At 46.0% G+C, this 16533-nt stretch overlaps 1 protein-coding gene across 3 annotated transcripts in view; it reads right to left on the reverse strand.

Moving 5' to 3' along the window:
* LOC117402019 (E3 ubiquitin-protein ligase Rnf220-like) overlaps positions 1–16533 on the reverse strand; it is a 127189-nt gene that overhangs the window by 40397 nt on the left and 70259 nt on the right. For 2 of the 3 annotated variants that reach the window (XM_059008344.1, XM_059008342.1), the window contains exons 1-2: positions 6984–7658; positions 1286–2272 (exon numbers count right to left, since the gene is read on the reverse strand). In XM_059008344.1, coding sequence (XP_058864327.1) covers positions 1286–1865 — 580 coding nt within the window. In that variant the 5' untranslated portion in view covers positions 1866–2272; positions 6984–7658. Of the gene's footprint in view, positions 1–1285; positions 2273–6983; positions 7659–16533 lie in introns of those variants that run through there. The other variant, XM_059008343.1, reaches the window with a different exon arrangement.

Consider the following 16533-nt stretch of genomic DNA (forward strand, 5'->3'; position numbering starts at 1 on the left):
CCATGGGGGAAAGCTGCAAAATCACTTTGCAAGGGAGGTTAGTGTAAGAGCTGTTTCTTGCTAGTTCCTAGATGCATTGTAGCTATGGCCCATATTCTTAAGACTTTGATAACTTCTAACTGACTTGCACGGCTTCCTTCACTTCAGATTAACTAGCTAATTTAAACGTTTTCTTTTAAGGTTTCAACTTTACAACCCTCCTGGATGTATTCTAAGCAGCTTTCTGAACATGTAGACTTCTACAGTATTACTATCACAGTCCCTGACCCTTTCACCTTTACCCCCACCCCCCTCGGAGCACATTTAAAAAGGGTCAGGGGGGGTCTTCCTTTTTTTTGTGTCTTTCCAAGAAGAAGAAATCTTTACATCGCATGCACCCACCCATACCACCCCCCAGAGATTGGACACATTTGTGAATTGCTCAGAACAGCTTGCTACTCCCCCCGCCTGCCTCCGCTCCCCTCCTCCCCTCTACAGTGCCCCCTCCTCCTCTCCCCCGACACAAAGGGACCAGCTTCTACTGACTCCCCTCTTAACACGGCAATTACCAGGACAAGGCCTCTACACAGGGTCCTTTCTACTTCAAATAGGAGATCATTTCACACCGCTAATTCAATCTGTGTTCAGGACAGACACTCAGAAAGAAGACAGACGAGAGAGAGAGAGAGAGAGAGAGAGAGAGAGAGAGAGAGAGAGAGAGAGAGAGAGAGAGAGAGAGAGAGAGAGAGAGAGAGAGAGAGAGAGAGAGAGAGAGAGAGGGAGGTGTGAGAAGGGGAGAGGGTAGTATGAGAGGGAGAGAAGGGGCGAGGGAAGTGTGAGAGGCAGAGAAAGGGAGAGAGGAGTGTGAGAGGGAGATAAGGGAAGAGGGGAGTGTGAGACGAAGAGAAAGGGAGAGGAGAGTGTGATAGGGAGAGAAGGAGAGTGTGAGACAGAGAGGAGGGGAGTGTGAGACAAAGAGAAGGGGAGAGGGGAGTGTGAGGTGGAGAGAAGGGGAGAGGGGAGTGTGAGAAGGAGAGAGAGAGGGGGAAGGAGGGGAGAGGGAGAGACACTATAGGATGGGACTGTTACACTTATACCAGCTTTTTAAAAATGAACAAATAAAACACAAAGGATAAAGATAAAGATAAAGCTATAAGCACTCCTTAAAAACATATTTTCCATTCCAAAGCTTATACGATGCAATGACTGTGCCACTGGTAACCACGGTTTTATTACTACAGTACTATACTTTCCTATACCTATTGAAACATGTTAAACATGTTCAATAATGTAAGCAGTTCCTCACCTCTCTTGCCCACGCTGGATGCCAGGGGGCTGGGAGTTCGTCTCAGATGCCCGGCCGGGGTGCGGGCTCTCTTCCCCGCGGAGCTGGACCCTGGTGGGTGGGAGAGGGGGGAGGAGGGGGTCCCCTCCTTGTCCAGCGGCAGGTATCTGATCTGGGGGGGCTCCACGGGCAGCTTGGTGCGGTGCTTGACTCCGCTGGCGGCAGCGACAGCTGCAGCGTAGGCGCTGGAGAAACGCTCCACCTCGTCTGGGAAGGGCAGGGGGGGCGTGTGGAAGGGCCGCAGGGCTCCGTACCCCCCCAGGCCGGGGTGCCTGAAGGCGGGGGGGTGGGGGAAGGGGAGGAGGTGGGAGGAGGAGGGGGAGTAGTCGCGAGCTCCGCTCAGCCTCTCCGAGTGGTGGTACATGGCTGCCAGAGAGTAGGAGGCGCCCAGGAAGGGCATGGGGCTGTCCACCCCAAACTGGCGTCCCGGCTGCTGCTGCTGGCAGGGGGGGCTCCCCCGAGAGGGATCCCCCGCTGAGGAGGCCAGGACCATGAGGGCAGGAGAGGCCAGTGGGTTCAACAGGCCAGGGGGGGTCTCCATGGCTCTGTGAGGAGGAGGCACTGCCACACACACACACAGGTATGCACACTCACAGTAATACACACACAGTAATTCACACACACACACACACACACACAGGTATGCACACTCACAGTAATCCACACACACACACACACACAGGTATGCACACTCACAGTAATCCACACACACACACACACACACAGGTATGCACACTCACAGTAATCCACACACGCACACACAGGTATGCACACTCACAGTAATCCACACACACAGTAATTCACACACACACACAGGTATGCACACTCACAGTAATCCACACACACACACACACACACAGGTATGCACACTCACAGTAATCCACACACACTCTCTCTCTCTCCAGTACTCGTCCTTTCTGATGTCTGTCTTCTTCTTTTCACCAGTCGCTGCCAAAAAAATTAAAAGCATTAAGTTAAGGAAAAAAAACCAAACAGCCAAATTACAAAAACAACAAGGACTGAACTGAAATATCTAACACCAGGGAGGGAGCAGAAAGTGAAAATACAACAATTAAAAAAGCAAGGACCAGAGGAATGTATTATCAACAAGGCTAGTAAGTTATTTCTTTCAAGTTTTATGCATTTCCAATTGATTTAAAAGTAAAATAAGTTCTTGGTTTATGTGTGTGTGCATTTGTGCGTGTCTGTGTCTGTGTGTATGTGTGTGCGCATATGTGTGTGGGTGCGTGCGTGTGTCTGTGTGTGTGTGTGCATGCGTGTCTGTGTGTATGTGTGCTCATGTGTATGTGTGTGTATGAGTGCGCATGTGTGTCTGTGTGCGTGCATGTCTGTATGTGTGTCTGTGTGCATGTGTGTGTGTATGTGTGCGCATGTGTCTGTGTGTGTATGAGTGTGCATGTGTGTCTGTGTGCGTGCATGTATGTGTATGTGTGTGTGTGTGTGTGTGTTGTCGCAGTTTTATGTCATTGCAGTTGTTTTATTAGTGAGAGTCCCTGTGTGTGTGTGTGTGTGTGTGTGTCTGTGCAGCGGGGGGAGCTGTGCAGATAGAGTCTGGAAGTCTTTGACAGGAGAGCTCTAACTGGGCCCCAGTGAGTAAGGGCAGTCCCTGTAAAAGCTGTGTGCTGGGGACACAATGGTGAGGTGACAAAGTACATTAGAGATCACTTCGAGCCATGAGCTCCTCACACCAGCTCTGTACCTGCACAAGAGGTGACTATCACTGACTATCACAGTAGAGTAGCGTATTCCCCTCCCCCTGAACACCCCCTCTTCCTCTCTTTTCACCTTTTCACTAATAAAACAATTACAGTAGCATAAAACTTGCACATTTGAAATTACCAAATTACAAAACAGCTACAATTCTGAAAAAGACAACACACCATACGCTGGTCCTGATTTTACCAATTAAACCATTAAATAATGTCTCAACACCTGGAGGAAGCACCCATCCTATGCTTTCAAAACCAGCGCCGCTGTCAGTATTTAAAAAACGACCAAATCACAAAACAAACAACAACTGTGATAAAACCGACACTCTTGTGATTTGGCAATTATTTTAAGCGTAGCAATGAGGATAGCAGTTCCAATAATAACATCTGATCCCAGATTAAATGGTTTCTTACAATGCTTTCACAATGTTTACACTCGCATTACATTATTTGCTTTTTTGCTACCTAAAAACTACAGATTGTCCAGATTTCACCTTGAAATCAAGAGAGACATATTGTGGCACTCAGTGAAGCATAGACTCAACAGCCGTGCGTGGGACAGCCCTGTCTAATATTTAAATAATGTCAGAAACATTGCTATACAGTAATTTGCTGGACTTACTATACTGTCAAATTTGATACAATCATGCAATTATATAACACATTGTAAACAGCTACACTTAAACATTCCCATGTTGTTTTTGTTAAAACAGTCATTATTATTTCCCATAAAAATATGTTCAGGCTTTACAGACCAGCTTTAGGTATAAAGAATCGGACTCTGGAATCGGACGCTGTAAATAAATAAACCATTAGCGCTGAGAAAGTTAAGGTGTGGGGGCTGTGAGCCTTGGACAGCGATCGTGACTAAACCCGACAGCTTCAATCTGTCAGGATGTTTCGATTGGAAAGCAATAGGATATGGAAATCTCCGAGTCTGGCGTGGTGATGAGCTGTTTAAAAAATCACCCCTCTGTCCTCGAATTAACCACCAGCAACCTCCAGCAGCAGGGTCAGCATTTGCAATTCTAATTCCTGAAGAGGATCATTTATAACATACGGGATGCAACTCATATGTATAAGGGTCCTATCCTCCAAACCTTCAGGACTTATCGTGCTAGAAATGTATTTTTTTTCTATATGCTCAATGTTTTACTAGTTTTGTACTTCTGTAAAATCTTTCAACTTAAAATCTTTGAATTCATATTTTCACTTAAAAATCTTTCAATTATTATTTAAATCTTTGGAAGTCTTTGGTTATTGAAATATGTTTTGTTTTCTAAATGACTTGTTCATGTTGTTTACAGGCATCCACCCAACACTTAGAAGTCATTAAATCAACATTAAAAAGTACTGCATCTGTTTCTACAGAGCATGCTGTAGTTTAAACGTTCCGAACGCTTTGTTATTGACACTCTGAGTGCAGATCCACACTCTCAGTGATGATATACATTGTGAGTGCAGATCCACACTCTCAGTGATGTTTTACATTGTGAGTGCAGATCCACACTCTCAGTGATGTTATACATTGTGAGTGCAGATCCACACTCAGTGATGTTATACATTGTGAGTGCAGATCCACACTCTCAGTGATGTTATACATTGTGAGTGCAGATCCACACTCTCAGTGATGTTATACATTGTGAGTGCAGATCCACACTCAGTGATGTTATACATTGTGAGGGCAGATCCACACTGTCAGTGATGTTATACATTGTGAGTGCAGATCCACACTCTCAGTGATGTTTTACATTGTGAGTGCAGATCCACACTCTCAGTGATGTTATACATTGTGAGTGCAGATCCACACTCTCAGTGATGTTATACATTGTGAGTGCAGATCCACACTCTCAGTGATGTTATACATTGTGAGTGCAGATCCACACTCTCAGTGATGTTATACATTGTGAGGGCAGATCCACACTCTCAGTGATGTTATACATTGTGAGTGCAGATCCACACTCTCAGTGATGTTTTACATTGTGAGTGCAGATCCACACTCTCAGTGATGTTATACATTGTGAGTGCAGATCCACACTCTCAGTGATGTTATACATTGTGAGTGCAGATCCACACTCTCAGTGATGTTATAACTGCAGCTGCTGCTAGTAGGTTCCAACGGGGACTGACTTATAATGAACAAAAACAGCTTTAAAAAAAAAAAATATATATATATATATATATATATATATATTGTAAAAGGCACTAGAATAGAAGATTGGGGGCTCGAATATATGCAAGTACTTGTTTAGTTTAACTGCGTTGAAAACAAGCATTTTCTCTCAGAAACTAAATACTGTTGTAATCATTCTCTGCTGATTGTAAGAGCTGCATCCGAATTTACTTACTTGATAACAATATTGCAAATTAAATCCTAAAGAAATGGGTCGATACGGTTTTCTATTCTATAAATGACTAACAAACAAACAGATTAGCAATCTGGATTTTTTGTTGATGTCTAAGAACCAGCATGTGTCAGCTTGTGAAAGCAAAAAAGATAAGCGGATTTGAGTGTGTACAACATGTCCACTCTTATTAAAAACACTTCATTTATAGTTCATTTATTTCATTTTGATTCTTTCTTTTAACTTTGTTTGCAGTTCTTTGGGTTTTCTTCAATTACCTCATTACATTTTTGTTCAGGTCAAACCAAGGTTTGAAAATATTAAGATGAAATATTATTTCATATTATTTGTTATTCATTAAAACACTGACACAGTCAATGAACCTTGGTCTAGTGTCTGACTAGACTAGGATTTATGATAACCTGTTTCATACAAGGCTTTCAGAATCAACTTCCATTTGGCTGAATTCAACTGACTTTAAAGCAGAGAAAATACAAATTAATGAATAGGTGAATGGGTAGCTGTGTTTATAATGTGTATCTGTGAGGGACACCATATGTGCTTCTTTAACTGTGTGGATTCACAGCTTCTTCAAACACATTGTAACCCAAATAAAGAACCCGGACTGAAGCGCACGCTTGCAGCCTCACCGCCAGCATCTTATATTCATTGTTTATTAATTCATTATTAATTGGTTGATTGATTGGTTGGTTGGTTGGTTGGTTGATGTGTCACAATTTACAAATCTATAACCCATTACAATCCAGAAACGCAATGCAGGACCTGCCAGTCACATTAAACTGTGGATAAATACAATATTGAATCTAACAATAACGTTCATTATTTAATAATACACTTCCGTATTGATGTCTGTGTGTGTCTGTGTATATATATATATATTTATTATATATATATATATATATATATATATATATATATATATATATATATATATATATACACACACACACATATATATATTTTTTTTTCTTAACAATAAAAACATACAGTTCACCCATAACTATTACAACACACAATCATCCTGAATTTAGAAACACTAAAATTCAATGTTTTGACTAGAAGTCCTTTTTGAAGACACTGAACGTTTGTCATTGACTTCATTAAGTTTATTTTAGTGTTTCTATTGCAGGCATTGATAAAGACTTCTAGTGGAAACGCTTGTCATTGAACTCACGTTTCTTACAGTCTTTCTAAAAATTAATAGTTCCAAAATATTTAAAAAGATTTTTATTTTAAGTGAAGTGTGAGTAGCTGTTGCACATAGAATATGCATGAACAAGACTTATTTTTGGTGCTACTGTACCTTTAAGAGCCTAAGATAGGATATATATATATATATATATATATATATATATATATATATATATATATATATATATATAATATACACACACACACCACTAGCTTTCCAAAAGTCTCTTCTTCAGATAAGAGGTAGAAGTTAAAGACAAAGAAAAGTCACAATCTCAGACTCAGAAAATTACAAATCCGTTGGCTCATTCTGCAATGTTAGTTTGTAAAAAACACAATGCCATGCCCGTGGAGATATGAAACAGTTCTTACCGTGTCGTGGGTTTGTGTTGAGCTGGGTATTAAGGTCCAGGGATGATGAAATGTTCTCAGTTTACTGACAAGCACCAAAAGCACTTTTTAGAAGGCAGTGTTTTCAAATATCCAGTTAACTCGGTTAAATGGATATTTTTTCTTTCTTTCTCTTTCTTTCTTTCTCTTTCTTTCTTTCTCTCTTTCTTTCTAGTTCTCCTTGTCCAATCTAAAACTATTATCTTTCTTGTTAAGAACAATACTTGTGGCACGAATTCTGCATTTGATGAAGCATATTCTGTAAACCTGTTTTCTTTTCTATTGTCCTTGTTTCTTATTCTTTCACTGAGCCTCTTCTCCTGTCCTCTTCTTTTTGTGTCTTGTCTTTTTCTATCCAGTACCCTAGCAGTCCTCCTTTCTTTCTCTCTCTCTACGACAGGAACAGTTGATCCAGTCTCAGCAGTACTCTTTAAAGCCTTGTCAGTCCAGTGTCCAAGAAGTCACCGCAGCACCTTCTCAACACCAGAGTTAAATACCAGTCTCAGAGGTGACAATGAGATGGAGGGAAGTAAGGGGGGGGGGGGTTACCAGCTGCCTACGACTCCTATTGGTCCCCCCCCCTCACACTGTCTCTCATTCTCTGCTTCCCTTGCACATGAAGAAGCAGTCATGAAATCATTTAGACAGAAAGGCAGACAGACAGACAGAAAGTTGACACATTTTCTTAGCTTTTTTAACAAGCTTTGTCTTTCTCCGGTGCAGAACGTGGTTTCTACTGGTTAGCACTGCACTCTGTCCTGTTTCCAGCCTTGATGAGCAGCGGTGCTACTGTCCCAGCCTGAATCTAGCAACCTGAGCCTCCTATGGCTTAGGCTATGACATGTATATGAAAATAGATATGTGTGAACAATGATGCGTGAATATGTACTGTATGTAACTATATACTATAACTTAGATTCTGTTTAATTTACGAAACTTTTAACCTTTAGGACTGAATACGTTTAAACAACATTAACACACTGGGACTTTGCAAGCAATCAGAAAAGCCATCATGAGAAGCCCTCCATAGAGAGCCGTTACTTTTCAATGATGTTAACATTAGTGTGGATGAGACTGCATGTGTGCACTATCTATGTGTGCATGGAAAAGACTGAATCAATAACCGCACACTGCACACATCCTGCTGTACAAACACTACAGCTGACCTCTGTGTTCAACAGGCATGTCTTTGATAATGGTGACCCCTTTTAAAACATCAAAGCAGCGCTTCAGATAAGGTTTTGGGGCTGGAAGTAACTTACCCTCTAATTAACACTGAGAGAGTAAAATGTATTTTCAGGGGGTAGAATGCAACGTTAATTTGAAGTCATGATTAATCTCGATAATTACCGTACAATCTTTAATGATAATGGGGTAGGCATTAAAAAAGAGCCTTCCATTTTAACTGCAATGTTACTTTGAACTGCTGTACAACCACACGTGTTCCACAAGGCTCTTTATCGGCTCAGCGCATTTTTTTCGAGGTATCACACTGACTCTGCAAATTACATTACTTATATTTTTAATTAAATTAAATTCTTAAACTCAGTGAACGTGTTAAAACTTCAATATAAAGCCATACAGATAAATAAAATAAGGAAATGTATTAATAAGTTATAAAACAGTTTGTTTAATATTATAAGCACCTTTTTTTAGCAGTTGCCTCTGACGATGGTTCCAGTTGGGTTTGTAGCTTCGAATTGTTCTTATTCTTACTGTGATTGGCTGCAAAGACAACAGGACTAGCCAGAGATTGGATAATGTGTGTTGGGTTGTTTTTTGTTCTGTACTGTTTTCTTGTAATTGAAGACATTGCATTCTGGGAGATGTAGTTGTTAGTGGAAGTTAAATTTAAATTGAATTGAACTGATATATAATAATAATACAGTCACTACTCACATATCCAACACTATAAAACTTTGACTTCAGTGACGGTTAAACGAGTGTGATGCATATCTGATTATTTCATTTTGGCCTGTTCCAACCCTTGTCTGTTTTTCAGGGAACACAAAAAAGATACGTCAAAATGTCAAAAATACATATCTGAAAGGACTGTGTTTTAAAATAAGTAGGCTTCCATTTTGATGTACTGTAGTTGGTTTTGTTGTTACAGTACTAGATTTTCAACTGAAATATTTTAATTCAGAATGATATGATTCTGAAAATATCACTTGCCAAAAGAGACGACTGCGGATACATGGACTATAATACAGTACATACTTTTAAATCCGCTAAGTATTGTAGCAGTATGTAAATTTCCCCATTAACGACCCAACAGCAAAATGAAATAAAATGTTACCGATTCCCAGAACTGCATAAAACACAAAAGGCAATGCAATTTTGCAAAAGATTAAAAAAAAACACAACAGTTTCCAGAATTAAAACCGTATCCAAAGTCAGTATTCAAAATTGCAGAATATAGTGCTCAATAAGGCCCAAATGTTACAGTTCACTTTCAAATGAAAATGCACAAAAACAACTAAAGATCACAGATTTAAAAAAATGCATCCCAGTATCTAAAACTGTTTACTGATTAACTTGTACATTACTGTAGCTTGTCTCGTTCGCTTTGTTTTTGCTGCATTTTCATCATGTGAAATTGGAGGAAGCGCTGTGTAACTGCAACATAAAGACAGACTGATTTGGCATGCAAGAAAAAAAACAAAACACTGGCTGTGATGGATAAACAAGTACATTGTAACATTGAAGAGATGGGCTTTGTATCAGAAAACAGGTGACGGAAATCGTGTGTGACTGGTATGTGCATTAATTTGTTACATATATATAATGGGGATTATCCGAGTGCTGACTGTAATTGATCTCTGTAATTAAATCACAACATGTTATAATACATTAGTCCACATGTGTGCATTGACTGTATGTTTTACTGGAAGACTTAAACACTACAGCTGCTCTGAACTGGTTGAACTGGTCAGAGGGCTGCTCTGAACTGGTCAGGGCTCCCTGTCCCCCCCACCCCCGGCAGCTGCCTGATCTCTCCAGTATCAGCAGTCAATCACTTGTCAAATACCGGCTTCACACTCAGGTTGGGAGGCTTGCTAAGAGCTGCACAGCTGCTATAAAGAGCCATGACTGTGAGGTACTGTGACAGAAATACAATGAATCTTGGTGGTATATCTCCCTCCCGACCTGTGAGGGCGCTAAGCAGCGAGTACCTTAGACGGGCTGGCCCAACAATTGTTTCTCAGGGTTCAAGGGAAGTCGGTGCATTAACTCATTGACCTGGAAGGGAAACGATGTGGCAGTCGCGGATTGGAGGGGCGGCCGCACTCGTTTACCAAGGGGTCATGTGTGACGGCATAAAAGGGGATGGAGAGACGCAATCTGTTCCTTCGCTTTGGTTTACAAATTGAACCTGAAAACCAGTGATAAAAAGTACCGTGAGTGTTTTGTTTTGTTTGTCTATAATTGTTCTTGTTTGTAATTATTAGACGGCTAACACGTTCCGGAGCTGTCGCCAAGGGCCAGCACCAAACCCTGAACAGCACTTCACTACTGTCACTGATAAACCTGTATCACCCACCACGAGCACTACAGCACTGCACTACTGTCACTGTTATAAACCTGTATCACCCACCACGAGCACTACAGCACTGCACTACTGTCACTGTTATAAACCTGTATCACCCACCACGAGCACTACAGCACTGCACTACTGTCACTGATAAACCTGTATCACCCACCACGAGCACTACAGCACTGCACTACTGTCACTGTTATAAACCTGTATCACCCACCACGAGCACTACAGCACTGCACTACTGTCACTTATAAACCTGTATCACCCACCACGAGCACTACAGCACTGCACTACTGTCACTTATAAACCTGTATCACCCACCACGAGCACTACAGCACTGCACTACTGTCACTGTTATAAACCTGTATCACCCACCACGAGCACTACAGCACTGCACTACTGTCACTGTTATAAACCTGTATCACCCACCACGAGCACTACAGCACTGCACTACTGTCACTGTTATAAACCTGTATCACCCACCACGAGCACTACAGCACTGCACTACTGTCACTGTTATAAACCTGTATCACCCACCACGAGCACTACAGCACTGCACTACTGTCACTGTTATAAACCTGTATCACCCACCACGAGCACTACAGCACTGCACTACTGTCACTTATAAACCTGTATCACCCACCACGAGCACTACAGCACTGCACTACTGTCACTGTTATAAACCTGTATCACCCACCACGAGCACTACAGCACTGCACTACTGTCACTGTTATAAACCTGTATCACCCACCACGAGCACTACAGCACTGCACTACTGTCACTGTTATAAACCTGTATCACCCACCACGAGCACTACAGCACTGCACTACTGTCACTGTTATAAACCTGTATCACCCACCACGAGCACTACAGCACTGCACTACTGTCACTGATAAACCTGTATCACCCACCACGAGCACTACAGCACTGCACTACTGTCACTTATAAACCTGTATCACCCACCACGAGCACTACAGCACTGCACTACTGTCACTGTTATAAACCTGTATCACCCACCACGAGCACTACAGCACTGCACTACTGTCACTGTTATAAACCTGTATCACCCACCACGAGCACTACAGCACTGCACTACTGTCACTTATAAACCTGTATCACCCACCACGAGCACTACAGCACTGCACTACTGTCACTGTTATAAACCTGTATCACCCACCACGAGCACTACAGCACTGCACTACTGTCACTTATAAACCTGTATCACCCACCACGAGCACTACAGCACTGCACTACTGTCACTTATAAACCTGTATCACCCACCACGAGCACTACAGCACTGCACTACTGTCACTGTTATAAACCTGTATCACCCACCACGAGCACTACAGCACTGCACTACTGTCACTGATAAACCTGTATCACCCACCACGAGCACTACAGCACTGCACTACTGTCACTTATAAACCTGTATCACCCACCACGAGCACTACAGCACTGCACTACTGTCACTGTTATAAACCTGTATCACCCACCACGAGCACTACAGCACTGCACTACTGTCACTTATAAACCTGTATCACCCACCACGAGCACTACAGCACTGCACTACTGTCACTGTTATAAACCTGTATCACCCACCACGAGCACTACAGCACTGCACTACTGTCACTGTTATAAACCTGTATCACCCACCACGAGCACTACAGCACTGCACTACTGTCACTGATAAACCTGTATCACCCACCACGAGCACTACAGCACTGCACTACTGTCACTGTTATAAACCTGTATCACCCACCACGAGCACTACAGCACTGCACTACTGTCACTTATAAACCTGTATCACCCACCACGAGCACTACAGCACTGCACTACTGTCACTGTTATAAACCTGTATCACCCACCACGAGCACTACAGCACTGCACTACTGTCACTTATAAACCTGTATCACCCACCACGAGCACTACAGCACTGCACTACTGTCACTGATAAACCTGTATCACCCACCACGAGCACTACAGCACTGCACTACTGTCACTTATAAACCTGTATCACCCACCACGAGCACTACAGCACTGCACTACTGTCACTGTTATAAACCTGTATCACCCACCACGAGCACTACAGCACTGCACTACTGTCACTGTTATAAACCTGTATCACCCACCACGAGCACTACAGCACTGCACTACTGTCACTGTTATAAACCTGTATCACCCACCACGAGCACTACAGCACTGCACTACTGTCACTGTTATAAACCTGTATCACCCACCACGAGCACTACAGCACGCACCCAGGACTGCTGACCGTGTTTGTATATTGTAGGAGGGATATCTGTGTTTATTATTTGGGACTGCAACCCCGTTATTATTTACTCTGTGCACTACACATCTACACATTGTTGTGTATTTCTGGGATTTATTATTTGGTCACCAGACCTGGATTATAAAAATAAACCATTTCCAACTGGATTATAAACCTCTCTGTCTATTAATTACACACTGCATCACTCCTGCACCTGTACACAATAAACCACTTTGCCACAGGTAACCTATCTGTCTATTAATTACACACTGCATTTCTCCTGCACCTGTACACAATAAACCACTTTGCCACAGGTAACCTCTCTGTCTATTAATTACGCACTGCATCTCTCCTGCACCTGTACACAATAAACCACTTTGCCACAGGTAACCTCTCTGTCTATTAATTACGCACTGCATTTCTCCTGCACCTGTACACAATAAACCACTTTGCCACAGGTAACCTATCTGTCTATTAATTACGCACTGCATCTCTCCTGCACCTGTACACAATAAACCACTTTGCCACAGGTACTGATCAGCACCCAGCTTGGTCCTAGTTTAGCAAGTGACTGACAATCAGGGGAGGGCTGATTTACCATTCAGAGTGAAACGAGTGAAGAAGCAGCTGTTTGGGTTTGTGTGGATCGCTGCCCAGTCAACACCAATGACCCTCAGCTGTGGAGATCTTGACCTGAATGATAATCGAACAATTGGTTTGTACAACTCTATTAATCAAGGTGTTTAATCCAGACCAATGTGATTTATAACAAGCTCTATATTTAACACATGTAAGGTGTCTCTCATTCTGGAACAGTAATCTTGTGCAAGTCTGCCTGCTGTATGTTTCTAAGTGTATTTTTCTTTGCTGTGTCTGTTCTGTGGCAGGGAGAAGCCCTGCTGGTGTAAATAGTGTGTGGAAATGTAAGGTCAGCAGGGATAGGGTTAAATCCTTCCCTGCCAGCAATCACAGGTATGGCTATTCCCCAATTAGGTAATTGAGTATAAAAAGTAAGCAAAACCCTTTGTTTGTGGAGGAGGATGTTGGAACTGTGATTTTTGTATTGTTTTGCAACGTGGTAGTGAAGGTTAATGCCCAGCGTACAAGTGTGTTTTTCTTTTGTTTAAACCTTTTATTTTGGCCCTTGTCGCGTGTATTGTTTGTTCCTGTTTGTTTTTTTGTTTAATAAACGTGTGCTTAAACTGCAGCTTTCTGTCCCTGGGTCTAATTCCTGCCAGTAGCTAGACTGAGCCGAGGCGCTACCCTGTCACATGTGGAGTCAGAAGTGAGACCCAGGGCAGGACTGCAAATTATATATATATATATATATATATATATATATATATATATATATATATATATATATATATACACACACACACACATAATTGGATCTGCTGGAACCCCAACCCAGTGAGATGGTGGACTGGAGAACCTCCTCGTGGCCTCAAGGAGCAAGGTTGGTGCCTTACGTGCGCGGAGTTCGGGCACGTGTGCTGCCCCCTACAAGAGGAAGAGGAGGAGCTGCCTGCCCGAAGGCTGGAGAAGGGGAGGAGAGGCTGTTCCCAGAGGCGAGGAAAGGAGCCGTTGCCAACTCCAACACCAGAGAGGGAGCCGCTGTCACCCAGACAGCCAAAAGGGGAGGTGTCTCTGCCGTCTCCAGTGCCAAAGGAGGAGGAGCCGCTGTCATCGTCAGAGCCGGAAGGGGAGGAGCTTCCACCTCCACAGTGAACAGGGCAACTGCCAGGCCAACCTCAGCATCCGCTCCACCTGCTGCTGAGGGGAGCACGGAGAGAGCCAGCCGCTCCACCTGCTGCTGAGGGGAGCACGGAGACAGCCATCCACTCTACCTGCTGCTGAGAGGAGCACGGAGAGAGCCAGCCACTACACCTGCTGCTGAGGGGAGCACGGAGAGAGCCAGCCACTCTACCTGCTGCTGAGGGGAGCACGGAGAGAGCCAGCCGCTCTACCTGCTGCTCAGGAAGCACGGAGACAGCCAGTCGCACGTCCACATCCAGAGGGCTCAGTGCCCCGCTGCTGCCAACGGCACTGCCAGAGTGCCCCGCACCGCGGCCAGCATCACCACTGCCAGACTGCCCCGCGCCTCCTCCGCCGCCGGAGCGCCCCGCGCCTCCTCCGCCGCCGGAGTGCCCCGCCCGTCCTCCGCCGCCGGAGCGCCCCGCGCCTCCTCCACCGCCGGAGCGCCCCGCGCCTCCTCCACCGCCGGAGCGCCCCGCCCGTCCTCCACCGCCGGAGCGCCCCGCGCCTCCTCCACCGCCGGAGCGCCCCGCGCCTCCTCCACCGCCGGAGTGCCCCGCCCGTCCTCCACCGCCGGAGCGCCCCGCGCCTCCTCCGCCGCCGGAGTGCCCCGCCCGTCCTCCACCGCCGGAGCGCCCCGCGCCTCCTCCACCGCCGGAGCGCCCCGCGCCTCCTCCACCGCCGGAGTGCCCCGCCCGTCCTCCACCGCCGGAGCGCCCCGCGCCTCCTCCACCGCCGGAGTGCCCCGCCCGTCCTCCACCGCCGGAGTGCCCCGCCCGTCCTCCACCGCCGGAGTGCCCCGCCCGTCCTCCACCGCCGGAGCGCCCCGCCCGTCCTCCACCGCCGGAGCGCCCCGCGCTTCCTCCACCGCCGGAGCGCCCCGCCCGTCCTCCACCGCCGGAGTGCCCCGCGCCTCCTCCACCGCCGGAGTGCCCCGCCCGTCCTCCACCGCCGGAGTGCTCCACGCCTCCTCCACCGCCGGAGTGCCCCGCCCGTCCTCCACCGCCGGAGTGCCCCGCCCGTCCTCCACCGCCGGAGTGCCCCGCGCCTCCTCCACCGCCGGAGCGCCCCACGCCTCCTCCACCGCCGGAGCGCCCCGCGCCTCCTCCACCGCCGGAGCGCCCCGCCCGTCCTCCACCGCCGGAGTGCCCCGCGCCTCCTCCACCGCCGGAGTGCCCCGCGCCTCCTCCACCGCCGGAGTGCCCCGCCCGTCCTCCACCGCCGGAGTGCTCCACGCCTCCTCCACCGCCGGAGTGCCCCGCCCGTCCTCCACCGCCGGAGTGCCCCGCCCGTCCTCCACCGCCGGAGTGCCCCGCGCCTCCTCCACCGCCGGAGCGCCCCACGCCTCCTCCACCGCCGGAGCGCCCCACGCGTCCACCACCGCCAGAGCGCCCCACGCATCCTCCACTGTCAGAGTGCCCAGCGTCTCTGCCTACGTTGCCATTGCTCAGGCTTAGGGGGTAGAAAGCGGGTTAACCAGGCACCTCCTCACAGAAGCCCAGGGGTCACAAGAGGAGTTAATCGGTCGCCCCTGCAGAAAGCACAGGACCACCATGGCCCAAAGGAGGAGGCGAGGGGAACACCTCCACCTCAACCCCGGGCACCCCGCCTGCCAACCCACCCACAAGAATCCGTGGGGGAGAAAACCAGACAAAGGGGAGGGGGAGAGGTGGCTGATTGCAAATCTGTCCCTGCCAGCAATCACAGGTGTGGCTATTCCCCAATTAGGTAACTGAGTACAAAAAGGAAGCAAACTCCTTTGTTTGTTGGAGGAGGTTTGTTAGAAAGAGTGCACAAGGAAGTACACTCTCAACTTCATTAGAGGCATCTACTGAACATTTAGAACGCATTTCATATACACCTGTGGTGGTTTAAACATTTAGAATAGGTACTGCTAATAGGTTCCAATGGGGACGTGACTTACAATGTCTTTTACAATGCCATTGATAATTCCACCGACGGTG

The sequence above is a fragment of the Acipenser ruthenus genome, chromosome 36 (genome assembly GCF_902713425.1).
Source record: "Acipenser ruthenus chromosome 36, fAciRut3.2 maternal haplotype, whole genome shotgun sequence".
NCBI lineage: Eukaryota > Metazoa > Chordata > Actinopteri > Acipenseriformes > Acipenseridae > Acipenser > Acipenser ruthenus.